General features: G+C 41.4%; 1 protein-coding gene across 1 annotated transcript in view; it reads right to left on the bottom strand.

Annotated features, from left to right (window-relative positions):
• nedd4l (NEDD4 like E3 ubiquitin protein ligase) overlaps window positions 1-21,128 on the bottom strand; it is a 49,516-nt gene extending 28,388 nt beyond the window's left edge. Inside the window, exons 1-5 of the mRNA XM_050053784.1 lie at window positions 20,789-21,128; window positions 18,150-18,223; window positions 11,839-11,920; window positions 10,121-10,159; window positions 9,620-9,673 (exon numbers count right to left, since the gene is read on the bottom strand). Of these exons, the coding sequence (XP_049909741.1) occupies window positions 9,620-9,673; window positions 10,121-10,159; window positions 11,839-11,920; window positions 18,150-18,223; window positions 20,789-20,833 (294 nt within the window). The 5' untranslated portion in view covers window positions 20,834-21,128. The remainder of the gene's footprint in view (window positions 1-9,619; window positions 9,674-10,120; window positions 10,160-11,838; window positions 11,921-18,149; window positions 18,224-20,788) is intronic.
• Window positions 21,129-22,720: the final 1,592 nt, after the last annotated feature.

The raw sequence follows: 22,720 nt of genomic DNA, 5'->3' as shown, positions 1-22,720 counted from the left end.
TATATATATATATATATATAAATGCATAATTATAAGGCTACGAAAACCAAACAAATTTTATTTTATAGCGATTATACACTTATATAAACATATTAATGGGTAGAATATTCAGATTCAGATTCAGATTGACAATAAACCATGCCAAATATTACACACTGGCCCTTTAAGCTACCCTGCAGTATGTGAAGTAATTCGACTTACCTCCACCTTTTCCAACATTCAAGTGATTAAAAGATTAATGCATGAATTAAAATCTAGTAATATAATAAATATTGTTTTGAAATGTGTTAATTCTGCACCATGAGGACTTTTACTTTTGGTACTTTACATACATTTTGATGCAAATACTTTAGCACTTTAACTTTAGGTCCTCCGCCTGCATTTTCTTCATGTTTTCTTATCTTCTGTGTTCGGGATGTTTCTGGGTGTGTGCCCCCACAGCGCACAGGTGTGGTCGAGGCTTTATAAGAAGGTAGCGACCAGGTGCCAGATCGTTAGCAGCACGCATCCAAGAGGAAGCTCTGAAAATTGCATACACAGCCTTAAAAAACGCAAATATAGCAAACGAAGAGTGAATCTGGGGTCGGCTTTCACTTTTACTGGTGATATTGTTGACATACAGTGAGCGACAATTCCTGTGTAGTTAACCTTAAAGTGAAGTTTTGAATGCAGGACTAAACTTGTGACTAAGTATTTCTACACTGTGGTATAAAAAATAAAACCAAAAGTATCAGCAGGCCTGGACACCACAAGAGGTAAGTGACAAAACAATCTGGGTTTGTTTTGTAATTTGGGGGAACCTGTCCTTAAGGCGGTAGGAAGTAAATAAAGGGATAGTAATTGGCAATGCTAACAGTAGCAGTACTGAACTGCCATGAAGATATATATGAAGAGGTGGTAACAGGCCGAGAGTTCATGATATACAGGAACCTGGATGGGGTCCAGACTGGCACTGAGGTGTGAACAGGTTGTCTCACCTACTCAACAGTCTCCGTGCTGACACGACTGAATTACAATGCCATGCATTGTATCACAGCTCAGAGATCAGAGCTGACAGAGAAAAGCCCTTCACAACAATAGCAATCTGAACCCGTTTCACATGGTACTGGACCGAAATAAAAAGAGAGTCCCCCTGCCATCCATCCGTCCATCCACAATCCTGTCTCAGGTAAATATAGCAAACCCAGTGGCCTGCAAGAGCTCTTTGTGAATGGAAACAGGGGGGTGTCGAGGCAGAGCTGTAACGAGGGCATGGCACTGTGGCATAGCTGTCTGCAGCTAGTCTCGCTGGCACACACACACATATACACACAAAACACACCGGTAGTATCCCATGCAGGGCTTTAGAAAGGGGCACTCCAACTCCAGGCTACCAGTTGGGGAAGACCTGTCATTATGGTCTAAATGAGGATTTCCTCGTTGCATGAAAAAACACGATGCCCTGAGGTAACACAACACTGTGTGTCTTTAAATAATGAGGAAACAAGAAGGTGTGTAAAATGCATTTAAGTATAGCTGTCAAAAACATGACTAAAAATATATTAGAACTGTAGATGAATTAGTGGAGAGCTGCCAATAAGCAAGCCAATCACACCACAGATCTAATCATGCCTCAGGCTCCGACTCTGTGACTCTGACATAAACACAATCTTGGATTTATAACATTTATATTATCAGGAAGGCAAGGGAACAGTAACTGTCAAAAATGTTATTCATGCTATGAAAGCTTGGCAGAGGGCCTTGGGCACTGGAGCACACCACAACAAAATTAATCTCATTTCCTTATTGTGGCGCTTGATTAAATAATTACAGTTGTGTGTTTGTGTTCAGTTTTCTTGTGAACAAACAACATGTTTACTATCAGTGTTACTCGCCTGAATAAACTGTGTATATCCTTGAAAAGAAATGTACTGAATGCATTTCCTTCCTTATAAAACATTTGCACAACTGTTTTTTTTTTTAATATTGCCAGCATGCTTTTCCATCAACACCTTTACTAGAGTGTTGCTCCTTATTCTGGCACATTGCCACCTCCTACTGATGAGTGGAATAATGTCACACTAGTGGCAGGACAGTATAATGTGTTGCCCGCTTACAAAACTTAAGACCTACTCATGAAAAACTTCTCCACAGCATTGTCAGAGGTGGAAAAGGCCACAGGGTACCTTTAAGTTGGATTCATTTGAATTCACTGGTGCAGCACAGCCTGGGGGCCGGGATGCCCCAAAGGTCGCAAGAAAAATCTGTGGAGTCATGAAAAGATTAACAGGATAGGACTGCAGAAAAACATTCTGCATCCCCAGATAACTTTTTTGCTAGACTTATTTATAACCTTCAACAAAGAACCTGAGAAGTAAAAATGACTCTTTGACTAACTGGTCATGACTCGTGTACAAAGAACCTTTGACAAGAGGTCGTAAACAGATACTGCTTCATTTTTAGGGGACGCAAGCCAAAAAAATTGGGAACCACAAATGTCCAGGGTGTATACATTGAAACAGTGGGAGGCAGGTACAATATTTTAAGTTTCTTTTTTTAAATAATGGCTGCACACTCTTGTCAGAAAACCCTTCATGATAAAGTACTGGGAATGATCCTTGTATAGTCAGTGAGAGACCCATAATTTGAAAATCCATCATATATTATTATTATTTACAGCTGCAACTTGAAGTTTAAGTGGGTTATTTAAATTTTAAATTGATAAAAAAAAAGTGGGGTGCAGAACGTACTGCTGCTGAAAAGTCCATTATCTTAAGTGCTCTAAGAAGAAGCTTGTGAATGATAAATTAGGCAATATGACACACTGATTATAAAAGTGCAACATTTAGATCTGCTTCACTTCCACAGCTTGAGCTATGTATGGAAGGAGAAATGAGAGAAACACGTCAGGCTTTCAAGAAAGAGATGCTTATTAGACTTCGAGATTGTTGCTTGGTCCAATATGACATCTTAGTTCGTAATCACTCACAGAGCAGCTGCGAGGATACGGATCCATACCAGTCTAGAGCCAAAGAAGACATGCCGCCTGCCCGCTCTCAAAATCAACAACCTCACTAGAAACAGACTAAAGATAGAAACAGCCAAGTCTCAAAGAGCACTGGCTGCAGTTAAGGGTATTACCAAACTTAAGTGTCACATTTCTGTGAAACAGAAGGCAACAAGTGCACGGGGAGAAATTATCCATTCATCCATGAGCCTGTTCCTGTTTTCCTTTCATGACTGAATTGGCCAATGTGTGTAAAACTTGAAATGCCTGTGGCTGTGAAGTGAAAGAAGGCCAGTGTGTGTGATTTAGCTCAACAACCATGTCTGCACTTTTCACTTCCCAGAATGTCACCACCCTTTTCCTGCACCATACGGATCTCTCCTCAACTGGGCTGAATTCAGTGAGTGACAAATTAGTTGCGAAATACTTAAGACATCCCACAATGTTTGCATAATTTAGGCAGCATCCATTCCACACTGATTCCCATTTGTTATGCTCATGGCCTACGAAATGAACCTCCTCTTCTGGCTACACAACATACAAGCTATCATGTGTTCGGCTAAATGTCATATGAGCCAGTTGACCCGTCCACTATTTGTTGTGATTGTTTACAAATCATTCTCACAGTCATTTTTTTAATCATTAAAAACTAAAAACCTTGCGGATCTTATTATCAAATCCCATAACAATATTTACAAAGTTTTCATTCCACTTAAGTTTACCTCAGAGTTATTCCTTGTTGAATCATTGCCATGGCCCACATCCTGATCTCCACCTCCACCTGGGGTAAAATATATCTTGAAATGAGGCTGCCTCCTGGAAGAATCCCCACTGATTTTGAAAGTACAACCATTAGGTCTGTTTCTTGCTTCCATCCTCTCCATGTCTGCTTCAGTCTCATCTTCAGTTTGGCTGTCTGCACCAGTTTCCTGGGGTTGATTTTCCAGCAACAGCATCTGATGAGACGAGCTTCTCCCCAGTCGAATTCTGGGGTAATGCACCGTACGGCTACCTCTTGACGCGGCAAAGCCCACATCTGTGCATTCTTCCTGAGAAGCAGCAGCCTGTTGCCTGCCCTGGCTCTGATCCTGGTTCTGATTTTGCTGGAGCTGAAACACAAGTCTCTGTGTTCCACCATTAACAACTGAGCACTGGTCCAAGCTCTGCTGCTGGACGGACCAGCCAGTGCTACCATAAGGGTGGATTCTGAAATGCTGGATGTCAGAACCGTCCGGAGAGTTCCTCTGGATACAAATACCACCAACAGTGATACCAGGTTGACCTCTGCTATACACAGTATGGCCATTGGAGCCAATACTGAAGACCCTGCGTTTGGGCAGGTTCGGCTCTGTCAGAAAAGTTGTTGAGTTTAAAGTTTCTGGACTGTAGTACGGAGGAGGTGGATGTCGTGGAACGTCCGCTTGGATCCGTGGTTCAGTATAGGCAGGCGCAGGACCTGGAGGAGTGTAACAGGGTGGCAGGACATCATCAGCATAACCACGGGAATCTCCATTACTTGATCCATTGGAGCGCTGAAGGGAGATGTGCATCGAGGAGCTCTTGGTGGGCCGAGGCTCAGCATAGGCAGCGAGCTGGGGTATGAACATAGAGGAGCTGCGTTTAAGCGAAGGCTCTGACCTCGAAGCTCTTGGTGGGGCATGCTGCGCAGCTGGCTCCTGAGAAGGCACAGACACCAGAGGTGGCTGCATGCGGAGCGCCGTGACCACATCATTTTCTCCCTGCTGGTCCTCAGAGTCTCCTTCCAGTATCTCCGGGGCTGTGTTACTGCGGCCTGAGCCAAAGTACAAACGCAGACGTTGAGCCATTTTCACCTCACGTCCCACAGCTCCCGTTCCCTCTCACTCTCTCTCTGCTGTTTGGTTCTCTCCTCTGGCTCCAGTCTCTGTCTCTTAGTGTCGCCCACTTCTCTCCTTTGGCTGGCTGGATGACTGATCCCCTTTTTTTTCTTCCACTCTCCCTCACCCCCCACCCCTCCCACCCTCTCCGAGTCTCTTCCACAACTTTCCTTCCACAGTAAACTGTACGGAGCAAAGCAGTCACACCACAAAAACTGAACAGCCACTGCAAAAGAGCTGACAACTTTACACTGCGCACTCAAAGGAATGGCAGAGTGGAGGATAAAGAGAGGAAGGGTGAGGGGGGGGGGGGGGGGGAAGAAGGATCCCTGTATGCCAGACTCTTAGCACTACCAAGCACTAGCGACAGACAGCAGAAATAGCCTGAGCCGAGTGACGGCCAGCATTCCTGACATGATTGGATAAGAGCGACCGGCGCTCCTGGTTTCCGAGGTGACAGTGGGTTGCTCGTAAGTCATGTGACCACAAATGGCCCCAGCACCTCCTGTTACAACCCCATGCTGCCCTCAAGTGCCAACTGGCCCCCCAAACACACCCCACTTACAACTGTCAATCCCTTCCACCACACAAATGATCTCCATCTAACACCCCGCCCAATTCCCTGCCTCCACACTTCTCATCAATGTCCTCCCTTCTACGTCCACACAGTTTGGTCATTTTTAACCCCAATAAGTTACCTTATATTTTTGACACTTCATTCCTTAACTACAACTGCTGATTTTCTTGTAGTGGCACAAAATATCTTCCTCAAAACACTACTGTCTTCAGCATATAGGATAAAGTAATTTACCTCAAAACGTTTTTGTCTAAATACCTTGATATCGATATTGCTTCAATAATGTAAGGTGGACTATTGGTGCTTTCACGTAATATTTACACAATGAGATTTTTGATAAATAGTTATCAGTAGTGTGGATATAAGGGATGGCATTTTAAGTAACTTCTAAACTCGAGAAGTAGCAATAAATTATTGTAGAGTACAGGTAAAAAAAAAAAAAATCTAACAGACAATTGGCCAATAACGGAAAACAAGTACAATTTGAAATGCATTTATTGAACAACCAGGCTTCAATTAGCCTACTAAACCATTAAGTCAAAGTTAACTTTAGAAAAGTCAGCAAACTTTCTGTTGCTGCTGTCACAAAGGTTGGATGCAGCACCGATGGACTGTCTTTGGAGCTGCTCTCCTCAAGGTCAGTTTAACATCTACCAGTCCCAGCAACCTCACACTGACACTGAAACAGCTCGACTCTGTTGGTAAACCCTTTAATAACCACTAGGTAACTTCAGCCGTGTGATGCTAACACTTGCAGAGCTCACACTCCTGCAGTAGTAATCTCTTGATGAACAAAGAGAACAACAGGGCAAAGAGTCTATGAGCAAAGCAATACACTGCATGCAGCTCCACAATTAAATAAGATTTTTCCCCTTTTAAATAGTAAAAAAATATATTTATAAAAATCATGTTCACATGTGGGATGTTGAGCGGCAATTACTCAATACATTAAACAAATACTGACGTCCAAACTGAGTACTCATACCCATTCCTAGAGGATATAATGACTAAGTGTGTAAAGGGAAACAATGGCACAGCTGGAACAGTCTGGTAAGTTCAGAAAATTACTTTACTGTAATGCAGCCTTTAAAACCAGGAAATTACAACACTTTCAATATTACAATCTCAGATATAAGGCGATATCTATTCTTATATCATGACATAATACTAACATATTGCCAAGCTCTAAACTCTACCTTTACACTATACCTTCATTAATGTAATGGCTTAAGGCCATGGCATCTCCCTTTCTGCTGTTACTGATAAATCTATATTCTTTTTTAACAGGTACAGTGGTCACATCCTGATGTCCAGGTTTTCTTGCTAAATGTTACCACTAAAAATGCGACATTCATCAATCAATCTGGAGGACAAATTGAGTCCTGCTACTTCTCGTAGCTTGGAAACAGAAAAAAAAGATGCATAAGGAAGTTGTTGCTAAAAATGGACCAGAAAAATAGGCAGCGGCAGAGTGAGGAGCAGAATATCTGACAGATTGCAGCTTTGATAAGGCAAACAGCAGAATCCTCTCTGGAGAAAGATATCCAAGTCTTCTTCAAACAGAATAGACTACGCCATCTCCAATACACAGCCAAACACTTAACTGTCTGGTGGTTTTATAGGCCACTCTGTTTGCATCCAAAAACCGCCCAAGATACGACTCAGCTGTGATCCTAACCTGCGATGCTCAAATCAGGCACACAAATGATGATGTTTAAGCACTTGTAATGTTCTATTTGGCTACAGTTCAAGATACAACAGAGAGATTTCCACAACATCCATGAGAGCAGTCTTTTTTACTGTCAGGTTAGCATGTGAAGATGGGGGTTTGGGGCTACTCTGTCCTGAGACCAGACTTGGTGGGCGAGCTGTCTGCCTCCATGCACACAAAGCACCCTATGATAATTTGGCATTTCAGAACTGTGTCGTCCAAAAAGTTGTTCCCACTTCTATGACTGGTTTGACCTATGGTTCAGCGCTCAGTGTGTCACTTTATCGGCCTCAAAAAGCACGCTGCAACAAGCTGACTGCCAAACCACTGATGGTGCACCACAGTGGGGAAGAAAAAAAAAAAGGAGAGGACAAGAACAAAAAAATGAAAGTTCTCCATTATGGACAAGAGGGCATCAAGGAGACAAGTGATATTGACTTGAGGCAGTGATACAGCCAAAAGAAAAGACTGTAGAGCAAGGAAAAAAATCATCGCTTGGCAGCCGGTTACACTTCGCGATGACACACTGCCTACAGTGTTAGGCACAGTCAATAAATGTGTGTGTGTGAAATGTTATAGAGAATGTTCTGTATAAAAGAAACAAAATGCCAATGTGTGGTCCAATGGCAGCATGCCCAGCTTGCCAAATGACATAACATGCCTGCTTCAAACAAAGCACTACACTGTATTGTAGGCCTATTCAACCTATCTTTACATTCTGTGTTAGCTGTCAGTCTCATATGTAGTTCTACCGTATTTTGTAAGCACTTACATTCGTTGACATTCAGTGTATCTAGGGATTTTCTCCAAGTACACATAGGTAAGCGGCAATCTATCATACATGCTATAACGCAAAGCTTAGTCAAACTTTTCATCTCTTCTGACAAATAAACAATAAATTAACGGATGCAAGAGAACAGGCAGCCCCTTGAAAGAAATACTGGCCAGCGGTGGAGGAGCTGCCTTGGCATGCACCTAGAGATAGACAGAAAAGCACCTCCTCAGACATATAAGGAGAGGACCGGGCTTGAGGCTGCCTGTGCTGTGCTGTTGTTGTGTCTTCCTCTTCTATATGGCAGCAGAGAGCTCCCACTGAACTGAGGGAAACATTACAGCTGCCCTCTTCTTTGCGGGCTGAGCGCCAGCAATTCCCTTCTGCAGAACATGCACACACAACAGGCACTAATGTATGCAGTGATTTTATCAGTAACATGCACATTAAAGTGACTGAATGAGATTTAATCATAAAATGTCCCCATCTTCACTTCATTATGTTATCAGGAAAACTGCAGGATGTAGTGTAACAAAAAGCTCAAATCTTGCGACCTCCCACGTCGGTCCTCCACGCACAAAAGCAGCAGTCCCAAACCTGCAAGGCCCAGACAGAATGGGCCTTATACAGCCAAGAACATCAATACTATGTTAGGCTGGATCTGCCGTTTGTTTTATCAAACATCAAACTCAGGACACAGACCCCAGAGTTACTGAGAATTTATAGGAAATAAATATTACTGCAGTTACAAAACCCTTTCAGGAAATCCCTTCCCTTCTTCCATGGAACAACATCTTTGTTACGTCAACAACCACTTCACTCTCCTTCGAAGATGTTTCACCAAGGTGAAGGTTATACAAAAGCGTGAATTGGTGAATTGATTATCCAGACCTACTTGTGCTCTTTTTAATTGCTGCAGCTCTTGACATTGTGCAGACATTTAATCTAGTTGTCATGGCAACTGAGGGCCTACAACGGTCTTAATTTCACAAGTCAATGAAACTAGTGTTCTCGTCTGTGGTGGAAATCTGAGAAATTTGACATAAGAGGAATGTAGGAGTTGTTAGCGGACCACAGCCTTAAAGCAGAGCAATGAAACTAACAGATGAACAGGCCGTGCAGTGTCTGTGTCCATGTTTTTTTCCTAGGAGCATCGCAATGTGTTTGTTTTGAGTTCTTTTGACTGAGCCTACGGCTGAAATCCTGCGGCATCAGATCTGGCAATGTGTCAGAGAGTTCACAGGAAGAAAACTGTGAAGACATAGGGGGTCGCAAATAAAGTCAGAACAATTCATTCCAGTTTGTTAATAACCCTTGTGTTGAAATGAAAGCAGAACTATTCTGGGAAAATGGCATAAAAAGCATTACAGGTGTGCGACATTATCAGTTTTACAACCATCATATTTTATTTGGTGGCACATGGATGTTTTATTGGCATAATTGAGACTAAGCCATAAAAGAAAGTACTACCAGAAAGCCCATTATCATCAATGGAAATGGCACTTGATGTTACCAAGACAATATGATGTCTATATAGTTTGAAGTGGAAACAAACTGCATGAAGTAAATTGAAGAGATTTGAGTTCGCAGTGGGTGGAACTAAGTAAATCAACTACTGGTCAAAGCTGTCAAAACAAACAGACTGCAATTAAAGTTAATGTGTGATGTATGCAACAGAGGGAGTGAAGGGTAAGAGGTTACGAAGTGTGAATCTTACCAATCTGTTTTCATCAAACACCTCGAAGAGTAGCCTGTGATTCTGCGGACACACCTGTGTTGGCAACAAAATAACAGGGGAGATTATACAGCAGTCATCTCATAGTTATGTTACATACAAAGCCAGTGTAAATGTACATGCATACAAACACTTTTTAGGCAACTACCTGTTTGTTTTTGTATCACAATAATTCATGACTAGTGGCTTGTCAATCAGCGATCCTCAAATGGTTATAACATAGGGCTGAACTATAATTCTTTTATAAATAACCAGTCAGGAGTAATCATATGCATGTAGCTAAGCCTCTAAAGTCTAATATGGTCCATTTGATTACAGTTCAGGAGGAGGTGGCACTCTCTGTTAAACTGCAACTAAAGATTAACAACTCTGACACTACCACTCTAGAGTAAACAAGAGAAATAACAGAGCATCGTAGTGGAGGGTGCTGGTAAGAATCTGACACATCGTAAAGCATGCAAAGAGTTCAAAACGTGAACTCACTCTGAAGTAGAATTCCTCGTTCCATTTGGGATTGAGGGTCTGAAACACAAAGCATAGACGTGGTTAGACTAATAATTCATTATCAGTGAACACTATCATTAGTCTTACGCTGAAAACAGCACAGATGTATGAAACCTATCCAACTCGGAGTGAGAGAAGAGAGCCCAAGTGAGAAATTAGGCTCTATCTTGTGCGTCAATGATCCTCTTAGGTTGTTAGGAAGTTTGTAGCTAACATCATGTCCCAGTGATTGGCATTAGTCCCTAGATTAACAACCATGAGGATTTTCATCCACTTTCTGGATGGGTCGGCTCAGTGTGTGGACGCTCAGACTCTCTCCTTCTGCCTCACACATTTGATATTTTATTGGACTGAGAACTATTTGACACATCTCATTAAAATTCCTTGGGTGATTGAAAAGACTTAAACACCAGAATGTCAATGAAACCTTGATTTCACAGGTCACTCTGATTAATAAACACTTTACAACATTTTAAGGCAGCGATGAAATAACATCTCCATTTAAACAACTGCTGACAAAGCAGAATTACAAATGAACCCACTGCCCTTTGACCAAAAGCCAATTTAAATCTAAAATCAGTCTTGAAAATTTTTCTAGAATAGTATGGCAAATATCAGTGTTTGGTATAGGCTCAGGGTAACTTCTGGTTACTGATGGTAATCTCAGAGTGGCTCTTCATTTCTCATCGCCATCTTGCCACAAGCTATACTTTTATCCTCAACGACAAAGACGCCATCAAAGGTGTCCCATTTAAAGACACACAGAACCCACGGAAGAGCCGAGCAGTGATGCTTCATTTTCTGCTCCACATAGCAGTGCATTGTCAGCTATTTATATCCAGTAAGGCAACCGTGGCCACTGGCAGCATATGTCTGCCTGCGTGGAGGCCTGAGCTGCCCAACTCCAGCAGAGGGTTGGCTGGCAGCTACATGAAGCTAACCTTAACTAGCAGGAAAGGAGACATTTACAAAAGGAGCTGAGTCAGGCTATTTTACAGTGTTAGAAGCCAACAGCTTCACTGGGATTTCTCCCCTGTATATTATATAACTTGTAATGCACAATAGCATGCATTACAGATTCTGGATTAAATGAGAACATGTGACAGAACTCTATAGGCTTCATTTCAGCTCAGAGAAATGCACAATGTGAGCAATCATTATGGACATATGGTTCAAAATCACAGCCCACTTCAACATTAAAATATCCTCTTAAGAGTTTATACTAATAGCAAGTAATAGCTCCCCCTGCTGTGAACAGATTTCCTCCCAAAATAGGCCACTGAGGTGAAAAGAGCTTGCCCAATGTCTCCCTCTACACTCTACAGAGCAGAAAAGGAAGCACTGCGTTCTGGTTCTTTACTGTGGTTTCCATCTCTAGAGACGATATGATGCACTGATATGAAGGAGAGGTGGTGGCAGCATAGGGGGTGGGGCTATTCAGAGAACATAGTAATCTCAAATCTGTGACTCAAAAGGGGAGTGAACAAAGTCACATTTAAATGGCTGTGCAGTAAAAGCGTGGTGCAGGTGTGTGGGAGGGGATTACTGCTGCAGGAGTGGCCAATCTGATACGATGAAAACAAATCAGAGTTCGTTAGGTCTCAATCTACGAGCCTAAGGTCTGTGCAGGACACAGGAAGGAGCAGCACTATGCTACAGATGCATGCATCAGAGCCACTTCTTACTTTAGGACTTACCTTTTTAATGGTTTTTGTTTGGACTAAGGCAAGCTCTTTGTTTTCATCCGCAACATAGAGGGACAGTTTGACGTAGGGATCGCTGCAGAAACAAAACAGGAATAAAAGAAGAATCAGTTTCATCTTGAGCTTTTCACAGTTCTCACTTTGCAACAGCTCATGCAAATTCACAGGTACAAATCGGCTCCCAACAGTCATAAGAGTATTCAACAAACATTATTTACAGATCGTATTGCTGACAAGAAACACACATAATAGTACAAAAACAAAACTTTTCCAACATCTCTCTCCAAAAAAAGGCCAAAATACTATGAACAAATAACTGTTTAAATCAAGCAATATCTGACTAAAACGCAAAAATCTGACCAAGCATTAAGTGGCAACTTTATGGCTGTACTTAGCGACTTGTATCTAACTTTCATTTCGCTGATCTGACGTCTCTAAATGCAGCTTTCAGTCATATCAATCACTGCTCATAAACTGTGGTCAAACTGTCAAACTGTCAAACTAGGCAGCGCTGATCAAATATGAATCAACATTCGGTGACTGCATTGCCTATTTCTCACATCTAATGTTTTCAGAAACATATTGCAGTGTACTGTTAAGCTGTAAAATGAGAACGTTTGTGACCCCACCACCATGTTGAAAACAGTTGTGTTCTCATTTAACTGCAAAACAGTACACTTAAATATGTGTCTGGAAACATCTGAGGTGAGAAATAGGCAATGCAGTAACAGAGTTGATTCATATTTGATCAGCACTGCCTAGTTTGGCAATCTGACGGCAGTTCACGACCCGTGATTACCATGATTGAAAGCTGCGTTACAATCTCCTCAGCTCTGGTTGCTTGATGTCCTTCAGCCACAGTAGATTCTAGCAAATGCCATCAGAGGCACTATGAGGAGGAGGAACAAGATATTTTTCACAGAAGTCTCTCTTATACTTTTGTCAGGATATGGTGACAGTTTTCAGAAAATATGACAAGTTTGTTACCAACTGAAGCTTTAAGTACTTGACAGTTTTTAATTCTATGTACTGAAACACACTTTTAGGTCTTAAAAGAAATTAGGGATCCCCTTCTTCTACAATAATAAACAGAATACTGTACAGCCTAGTGTGCCTAACCTCAGCTCGTCCCATTCCCAGTCTACATCATTTTAACTGTGGGCACAGGTGCCACAGCCCATATTGCTAAGCTACCTACACTCTGACACACTGCCTGTTTCCAGACCTGAAACCTGAGTCTGCCACCAACAACCACAGCAAATAAAAACTGCTTGCATTTAGGTATTATGAGATAAGGCTATAATGTCTTATTGACAAAGCAGAGGGCTAAAAATAGAAACTGCAACACATTTTGAGGTAAGCAGTGCAAGTAGTAAGCAGAGTATGTGACTGTGCCATTTAAAAATAGCCAATTGGTTTATTTGAAGGTGCTGACAGGGGAGAAAATCTCCAGTGAGTTCTGGATGGAGAGGCAGAGCTGCACTATTTACCAAGCAGACCAATTACTCTACTGATCTCAGTCCCAACAGGCAGTACAGGGTAGAGTGTCAGGTTATAATCTTTTCAAAAACCTACCTGAGAAAGAAAACTTCTCACAAGTCTGATTGTGACAGTGAAGATTTTTCAGTCAGTGACTTTGCATGTTCCTACATGAAGCTTTTTATATTAAGACCAAACCTGGATAACAAAATCACTGTTACACATTTATGTATGTTTCTGTTGTCTGTTTTCTGGCTGCAACAATTTCATTTGTGTGTAGTCTAGATTACATAATGCAGGTAGTATGTGGTGTTTGCTGTCTGCTGTGAGAAAGTCCTATAGGGCTGGATATCGCCGCGGATTTCCCAAACTGATTCTGATTCACAAGGTCACAATTTGAGTCGATTCATGATCTAAATCAATATCAATTAATTTGGGGATATTTCAGTTACAATACCAATTTTTTTCTCTTGGGTATGAACGCAACTCTCAGAGAACTAATGCTGTAAATTGTACAAGGAACCCTCCAACCTGGTGCAATAATAAAAAAAAAAAATTGAATAAGTAACAGAACTCCCTCTGCACAGCCAGTCTCAAGGATCAGGTGCTGGTCGGACGCAGGAACATCTTCGATTAAAATCATAAACATAAACCACCGCAACCTGAACTGAATACCTGCAATTCTTTTAAAAGCGAACAATGCGTTACGCCCGTGGTTTATTCAGGTTCGCTGCATACAGGTTAGGGATTCCCACTCCACCTAAATCTTTGCATGAGCGTGTGGGTGAAATGTAGCATGGTTCTAGTATATTACTGAGGATTCGAAAGCTACAATTTTCAACAATGCCGTACAGACATATGTCCTTGCATATGAAAGTTGCAACAACCTCAGTACTTTTTTGGACAAGCGGAGAACTGGATAGTAAATGCCTGTTCCAGTGGGGTTTGTTTCAGGTCGGATATTTTCGCAGGTCGCTTATCTGGATGATGTTTCCTTAAATGGTTTCGGATTTGTGGCATTTCAACAATATTTCACCTCAGTTTTGCACATCTTACACATGGCTTTGCTTTCGTCCAGCTTTTCTCAGTCTTCATAGTTTTTAAATCCAAAATGCAACCAGACATCTCCCCTTAGGCTTGTTGGCACCTTCAGTGGAACAGCTTACGGCATGTTTGGATTCAACTGAGGTTTGCTAGTCTCTCATGTGGTTGATGTGTAGATTAATAGTTTGGTCAATAAAACATCAGAAAACGCTGAAAAATGCCCATCACAATATCCTGAAGCCCAAGATAACCACATCAAAAGTCTGTTGTCTGACCAACAGTCCAAAACCTTACTTAAATGATTAATCTGTGATCCAAAGAATTGATGACAGATTGATTAATTGATTTATCGCTCATCTACTTCCGAGGGGCCAAAATTTCCCATAAAGCTCCCATTTCTCTGTCCCATTCCTGCTCATGTGCGTCCTGAAATGACTCCTATCAATGTGAACACAATCTGCTACATAATGAGCATATACATTTATAGATGTCATTTCAGGACACAACTCTATTGTTTGTAATTACAGAACAGACAAAACAACAAGCTGCAGGCTACATGTAGAACAGAGACACACATCCTCTAATTCCTCACACCAACACAGTCTCTAGCTTTCAGTCTTCCCGGATGACACCAAGGAAGTGAATATCTTTTTTTCCTCCCAATGCCCTGGGTGAGATGTTGATGTTACATGTTGAATTTCCTGTGTAATAAATTACATTTGGACTGCAGTGGCTAGACTTGACACACAAGATAGAAATATGATTTGAAATAGCAATTCAAACCATCTGAATGCGTTTTAAATCTGATTTGTAATAATCACTTTCCAGGCAATTTTTTTTCCCTGCCATCAGACTTGATATAAGCAGCAATCTAATTCCAGTATGGATATATCCAAAATTAGATTTCGCCTGCCAGTTGGAGTGCAGCCTTGCATTGATTCTAAGGAAGTAGCTGAGAGGGAGCGAAAGGAAAAGGGCAGAAGCAGAGATGGGAAATATTAAAAAATGAGCCGTGAATGTACCCAAAGCAACTGCTGTTGCTTGATTGTTAATTAACATCTCCAGGAACCCCACAGCCTCTAATTGTGTGTTTGTGTGGTTCTGTGATGTGCTGTGACTAAACTAAAACAATGGCCCTACTGTATCACGACTGCACTGAGACTCCTTCTTGTCTCCTTGCCTTTATCAACAGAGATCCTGCTGAGGGAGACAGGCTACTTAAGGTCAACACTGGGAGATGAAAGCTAACAAGGGTGGCTGGATTCAAATGGTACCTTGGTCCACTTGTTGTTCGACTGCACGCGACTTCCTCGTGTTTCTATCAGCACCTCGCTAAATCAACAAAAACAAAACCTATGGGTGTTTCTCATCGTCCGAAATAACCTAGCAGAACACAATAGATCAAAGTAGCTGTATCACAGAATAAAGCAGCAACGGGGACGGGTTTGGAGAAAAAAAAGAAGAGAAGAACAAGCCAGCACTGTTTGAGCATCTTATGAGGTGACAGACTGCCAAGTCAGCACTGTCTCCTGTGGTAGCTCGCCACACATCCAGACCTCATTCAGTGTTTCTTCATTACAGTTCAGATTTCTCCTGAGCCAGGCTGAGCTGTCCTGCCAGCAGGGCATCAGGATGCTAACACATGCACTCTGGCATGTGAGGAGCACTCACACAGTGCTAAACATGCCAGGCTCCTTCTCCGACAATGTCCGCTCTCTCATAGCTCAAATACAATGCATTACTGTAAACGACAGTAGGGTTAGTGTTCAAATTTAGATGAGGCTTACACTAGTCATACGATGATTTCAGCCAGATACCAAGTGCATTAAAAAAAAAACGCAGTTTAAAGTTGTTATCCATAACTGTATAAGGAATAAAATAATTGAATTCTGATTGTGTGAGTAAAGCTTTGCTCTGACTGGGTGTTGTCTTATTCAGACTATTCTTGAACCTTCTCATGCTTGTTGTTTACCAGCAGATGTTACTGATGCAGTTAAAAAATGATAACATGCCTTGGATGGCATTGTTGCCGTACTGCTTCACGCATTTGCATTTTATTTTCAGTGCAAAGCTATTCAGGTATTGAAGTGGACCTTTGTGGGCCAAACAGCTGACTCTTGAACAGGAATTTCAATTCAGCTGTCGGAGAATTTGCTCTCAAGGGAGCATGTTGTCGAGAATGCATATGAAAAAAGCAACAGCACTGCAGACACTGAATCACATGTGGATCCTTAGATATAACCTTATTTTAGACAATCTTAAAATATATTTTACTCTCTTCCCATACACCTGACTTTACTTATAGGTTAGTGCATGCAGGGCTCAACAATAGGGACTGCCTGATTGCGCAGGGGAAGTAAGATGCAACGTTGGGATAGTAAATCTGGCAACTCAAAAAGAATTAAACACATAGGCCTACTTATTTCCTTATCTAATGATGTAAGTAGGTACAGAGTGAGGCATCTCGCTTTCTTCTTATTTCCATTGAAACTTGCACATGCGCAGTACCAATTGAGCACGAAAAGGGCAGCGGGTAAAGACAAAGTTGATGAGCTGAAGCACAAGCGATCATTTCAATTATCCTGAAAGCAGGAGTTTGGTTGGGTGGCGTTACAGGATGTGAGCGAAAATCAAACTTAGTGTTGTGCAGTTTACTGCAAATTTGAGAGTCAGGTGGATAAAACAGGGTTGTTTTTAAAAGGCATGTCGAGTTTCCGAAAAACAAATCTGCAGCAGAAAGGATGGTCTGCGGTTCTGATGGAAGCAAGTACATGAATGGGTTTAGTCATGTAATCTAAACCCAATAAAATAAACAAGTATTATCAAGTTCTTCGGCTGAATGTTGCATGTGGCCTGGACTAAGAGCACAGAAATGGCACGTACATAAAATGATAACTGATTTAGCCGTGACTGATGGTCACTCCGTGTACTATTAAGAGATTGCAGCCCTCTAGTACTGCAGGTACAGAGGCGGGTAATTAAAATTCAGAGGGCAGAAGTCACAGCGCTCAGCCATGCTAAAAAATAACTATACACAGACTTCAAATACAACTCCACAGAGGGGTGTTATGTAACATCGCATAAAAGTTGTGATAACAGTGGGTTACACTTCATCACAGAAACACACAAGGAGAGAGGAGGTCTGACAGCACAAGAAAAGACCTCTTGATGAACACAAGACCCACAAAAGTTTAACATCTGTGTCTTCCTACGTGTGAGAAAGTGTGTCTTGAGAGAGTATGTGGTATGGTATAATTAGTAGTCACGCTTTTATCTGGGAAAACTGTAATAGAGGTGGGTTATGAGTAGGATAGGAGAGGCAGGTAGGTAATCATTGATTAACACTGGAGCCTAAGGTCTCTGTAAGGTAAAGGAGTGTAGTCACAGTGCATAACACTGTCCTGTCCAAGGTCAGCCTAAAGGAGACCCTCTAAATCAAAGAGCAGGATGCTATATGCAACGACATGTCTACAGATATGCTTGTATTTGCCTTTTTTCATATCAGTACTGTATGTTACAAAACAGTTATAAAAATGACAACACATATGTGAGGTTTAGAGAAACTAACACCAGCCTACATATCAAAATATACGACTAGTGATAAGCAAAGGGAATACACCTGAAGTGAAGTAGCCTGTGTCCACAGCAAGTACACTGACCAGGCCTACACATCTATCCCACAACAATGACATTAAAGTGGCATAACAGTGTGACTACTGAGAAACCTCTGCTGAAAACAGCCTCTTCTGGTGTGTCCTAAATAAAAGTCCTGTGATACTCACCTGGCTCCAATGATGTCTTTCTTCGCCAGATCCATTCCTGCAATGACCTTAACCCGCAGCACTCTCGTTTCATGCTGCAGAAGAAAAAGACGGTGGACCCAAACGTTAAATTGAATTCATGGGAAAATTATCTCATAACTTCAAATGGAAGCCACTTCAAAGATTCAAAGCTGCATTTTTCAAGTCAATAACCCTGACCCAGAAATGAATTGAGTTGTGTCTGAAAAGCATTCAATCCTGAATAACTCCAACATTTAAAACCTGACAGGTGACATTACATAAACAACATTGAAATATTGCAGAGAAAAGGTGATGTAATGTTAGTTATAGGAATGCTTAACCCACAAAGTGATCATTTGTATATCAGTTACTCCCTCTGTGTTACACTGAATTTGTGGAGAAAACTTTGTTTTTATGACATACCTCTACAGTTAATGAGGAATCCAAAAACAGAGAAAATCCTTGATGAAAAGGGGGCTGCATTTAACAACAATACTATATCAAAACATCTGTTTACAAACGCTCACACAGCTGGTTCAGTACAATCCAAATCTCATGTATCCAGTCATATACTCAGTACTTCCTAAACACATTACTATTTAAAATACTTGTGCAAAGTTCAAATGCACGTGCTTGCCCAGGCACGCTACTCATTACAATTTCTTAAAAAGTGAGGTTTTAGCGAAAATGCAGGTGTTTGGCAAGAACATAGCATATGACTGGATAAATGAAACTTGGGCCATACTTAATGAGTTGTGTAAGAGTTTGTACACTAATGTTTTGATAGTGTTTTGCTGTTGTTATAGGCAGATCCATTTTTACTCCAATTCATCAGGAACTTTCTACGTTTTTGGATTCTTCGTTCACCATGGAGGCATGCAAGAAAAACAAAGTTGTCGTCACAAATTCAACAAACACATGGTGAGTACTTTAAATACAAATGATCATTTTCTGGATGAAGTAGGCTATTTCTTTAATACTAAACCACTTCATACTATGCTTGGTCTACAGCTTCACATAGTCTTTTGTCTATTGGAAATGGGGTCTAAAGTAAAAGTTAATGACACACTGCTTCATGTGTGTATCCTGAGAAGGGTTCATGATGTGTTCATAAAGCAACAAATTCTGTCACAAATTTAATATAAGTGCTAGAGAATGGAGCAAAGGACGGACTGGGAGGGGTGGGAAAGCAGACCAACCCAGCTGTTACCTTAAGCCATGGCCTTGTTCAGAGGGTGTAGCATTTCTGACTGTTTGCCTCATCGCCACAGGAAGTGAAGTGTCTTGTGGAATGCAGACCCACAATTGTCTTAAAACCATTAGCCTACTTGTGGAGATTATATGATGTGATTTAATGCCGACAATATGGTGAATATTAACCAAAAAGTAACTATCCCTTTCTGAAGTGCCCCTGTGTTGCAGTGTGTGGAATTTTTAATACTGGCATGCTTCCCCTCCAGTAATGACTGACAGACAGGGCATGGCAAGGCTATGAAAGTGAAAAGAGTTACCTCATCAGGAAAGCAGTGCAAACACAAACACTGGCTGAGTTAGATTGCTCATAGCCCTTCAAATAAAGTTTATCATTAACTTCTGATCTTGATTAACAAAATTAAATGTCAGAAAAACAGCTTTAATGGGAACATCTAGTCAGATATGTGCCCGTTTAATGGTTGGTGTATCTACCAAGACATCTGTCCATTAAATTGGTATAAAGAAACCACATGCACATCTCGCCTCCCTCCTGGTAAGAGTGGCAGTTCAGCCTACTGATGACAAACTCAACAATCAGTCACACCCCTATTTTCCTGAAAACCTTGAGTAAACATATGAAATAATTATTTTTAGTCGTTCATCCGGATCTTCCAAAGACTCATCTCCAGCCTTACTATTTCTGACAGCAGTGATAATGTCTGACAGATAACTGACTAATATGACAGCTGCTGGGTGATCAAATGATTTTGTTTGCCACTCAGCAGTGTCCTCATGTTTGACTCGTGACTGTCGCGCTGCCATGTAAAACAACGTTTGCATCCTGGCATTGCTTTACACTGCATTATTAATGTGCGTCTGTATGTCAAATGCGACACAGAGTTCAACACTGAAGTCAATATCGACCTCAGTTGACAGCGCAAGACGTACATGCCTCCGTTTGAAACTCGCTGAGCGGTGAGCTCACCATCAAACGGCTTTGATTACTGACAAGAGGCGGTGTTAAAGTCAGGCAGAGTAATTAGCTTGACATGCCATCCAGCCCTCCACCCAAGAAATGTCTCCTCTGCACATCTGGGCTTCAAAACAGCACTTTAGAGCTACAAGTCGCTCGTGCCTTTATGCAAATAAAGGATAGAGGGAGGATTTTAAGATTGCTCGATTCAATTTTTAACACGCTGGAGTCAAAGTGGTGCATCTGTTACTTGAATTAAGATGGGGAAACTAGTGGACACGCACACAGGGGGCAGGAAATTGACAGCTGCCTCAACATTACTATGGAATGTTACCGTGGGTGAGGGCTTGTTAGCTTGACTATCCGCTAGCGTTGGTGTTAGCTATTTACGGCGGAACCCCCCCCCCGTGCGCGAGACGCCTATTCATGACTGCTGCCTGCATAACAAAGCTTTGTTATTATTACAGCTTACCTCATCTTCTGATAGTCCATATACCGGCTCGTAATTCGCAGCCATATATCCTGCGGTCCACGCTATGCACACAAAAACAAGCAAAGCTAGTTAGCTAGCCTTGAACAATAAAGTCCCACTTTCCCCTCTCTGCCGTGCGGCGGTGGTCAAGTCTACGGTGAGACCAAGTCCTAGTCACGGCACGGCGGTTCGGTTCTCAGGCGGATAACGTAATCCTCGCCAGCGTGGTCAACCCAGGACAAAGCCTGGAATATAAAAAAAACAGTGTCCAAAATGTTTCAACTGAGACAGATCGCTTTTGTCAACTCCGAGCTTATCCCCCGAAACGTTTTGACACTTGACTTCCTCCTAACAGCTCAGCCAATCGGGTGCCGTCTAGACATGATTGCTGTCGACATCAACCAATCAGTTGCGTCGTGAAATCCCCAAAGCTCCTCGACGGCCAATTAAATATGCAGAGGGCGTGGAGCTGGGGTGTGTGTGTTTTTTGCTCTTCTTTTCTAGGGGTGTGTGAGGCTGTGTCTTGGAAAGCAACTAAGTTTAACATTGCCAGGATTTATTTAGGCATCTGTATAATATATATTATCACTATTTCCGGCTAACTATCCTCGTGAAGGTGGTTACTGGCTCTGGTCATTTCCATTCAGCCCTGAGCGCGTTCATGTCTGGGGCGGGGCTTGGGGAAAGCACAGCCAATCATAGGCGAGATGCTCAGACAGAATGAAACTAGTGATCCGCATCATGAATTTAGGTCGATGAAGAGGCAAAAGTTAGAGGAGTCACCGTGGGAAATTAAATCGACTCCAGCTCTTTCCACACAAGCATTCACTTATTAAAAAGAAAATAAAAACAAGCGATATGCGAGTTAACTTAATGATATAAACAACTGACAAAATGGGCTATCTTAAAGTAAGGTTATAGCTTCTGTATGTGAAACATAGATTAATAGCATATAGACGTGGCCCAATGGATAAAAAAACATATATAATCCCTAAACACAGACATAGAAACTAAAACGTATTTTTCCATTTGTAATGTTTTTAATTTATTTATTTATTTTGTTTTGTTTTCTTTTAGTTAGTTATTTTATTCTTTTTTTTTGTTTTATTTTTATTCTTATTTATTTTGTTTTGTTTTATTATAGTTATTTATTTCATTTTATTTTATCTTATTTTATTTATTTATTTATTTATTTATTTTGGATGGGTTACAGCCCAGTTACCACATGTACACAATTACACATATGTGAATTCATTATTGATGTGTGCAATGTGTTTCATATGACATGATCTGTCATCTGTCAGGCTTATATACATTAATGAGGCTAAAAATATATATATCATTTCAGCCAATAGACTACCGACCACCGTGAGTTTTTAGTTATAGATGGCAACTATTTTGTCTTCTGAGGTGTTTACATTGTTATTATTTGGCTACAACTCATTGGTCTTGTATGTGAAGTCTTCCTTTTCACAGTTGGTCACAGAGGATGTTCTCTTGCGCAATTTTTGTTAATTTAGGCTATTGAAAAGATAGTTTCATATAGTTTTTGCAATCCTTAGGCTTTTTAATGTGATGGGGCCCTTTTGATATTCATCATCAGTCATTCACAGCTCGTTAACATGTCGAGAGACAAGTAATATAGTTCACTTTCATGAGCAACACTGGTCCTATACTGCCCCCTATAGACGCCTGCTTTACTATACACAGCTTGCTTTGTCAAACCAGTTCACAAGAGCGCCGCTAGATGTCACTACATATGCACGATGTCTTTAGCTATTGTACCAGCTCAGCTGGGGCCTGATGGCTGATGGCACATGTCCAGTGACTGAAGGATCAAAAGTCACATGAACATAAAGCACAGTAACACGCTGTGAACTGCTTTATAGATGAAGCAGTGTCAGTCAAACAACTCTGACTGCAGCCTGCGCC

Source organism: Epinephelus moara, chromosome 9 (genome assembly GCF_006386435.1).
Source record: "Epinephelus moara isolate mb chromosome 9, YSFRI_EMoa_1.0, whole genome shotgun sequence".
Taxonomy (NCBI): domain Eukaryota; kingdom Metazoa; phylum Chordata; class Actinopteri; order Perciformes; family Serranidae; genus Epinephelus; species Epinephelus moara.
Note: the sequence above shows the minus strand (reverse complement) of the source record. Positions and strands in the feature narration are given on the sequence as shown.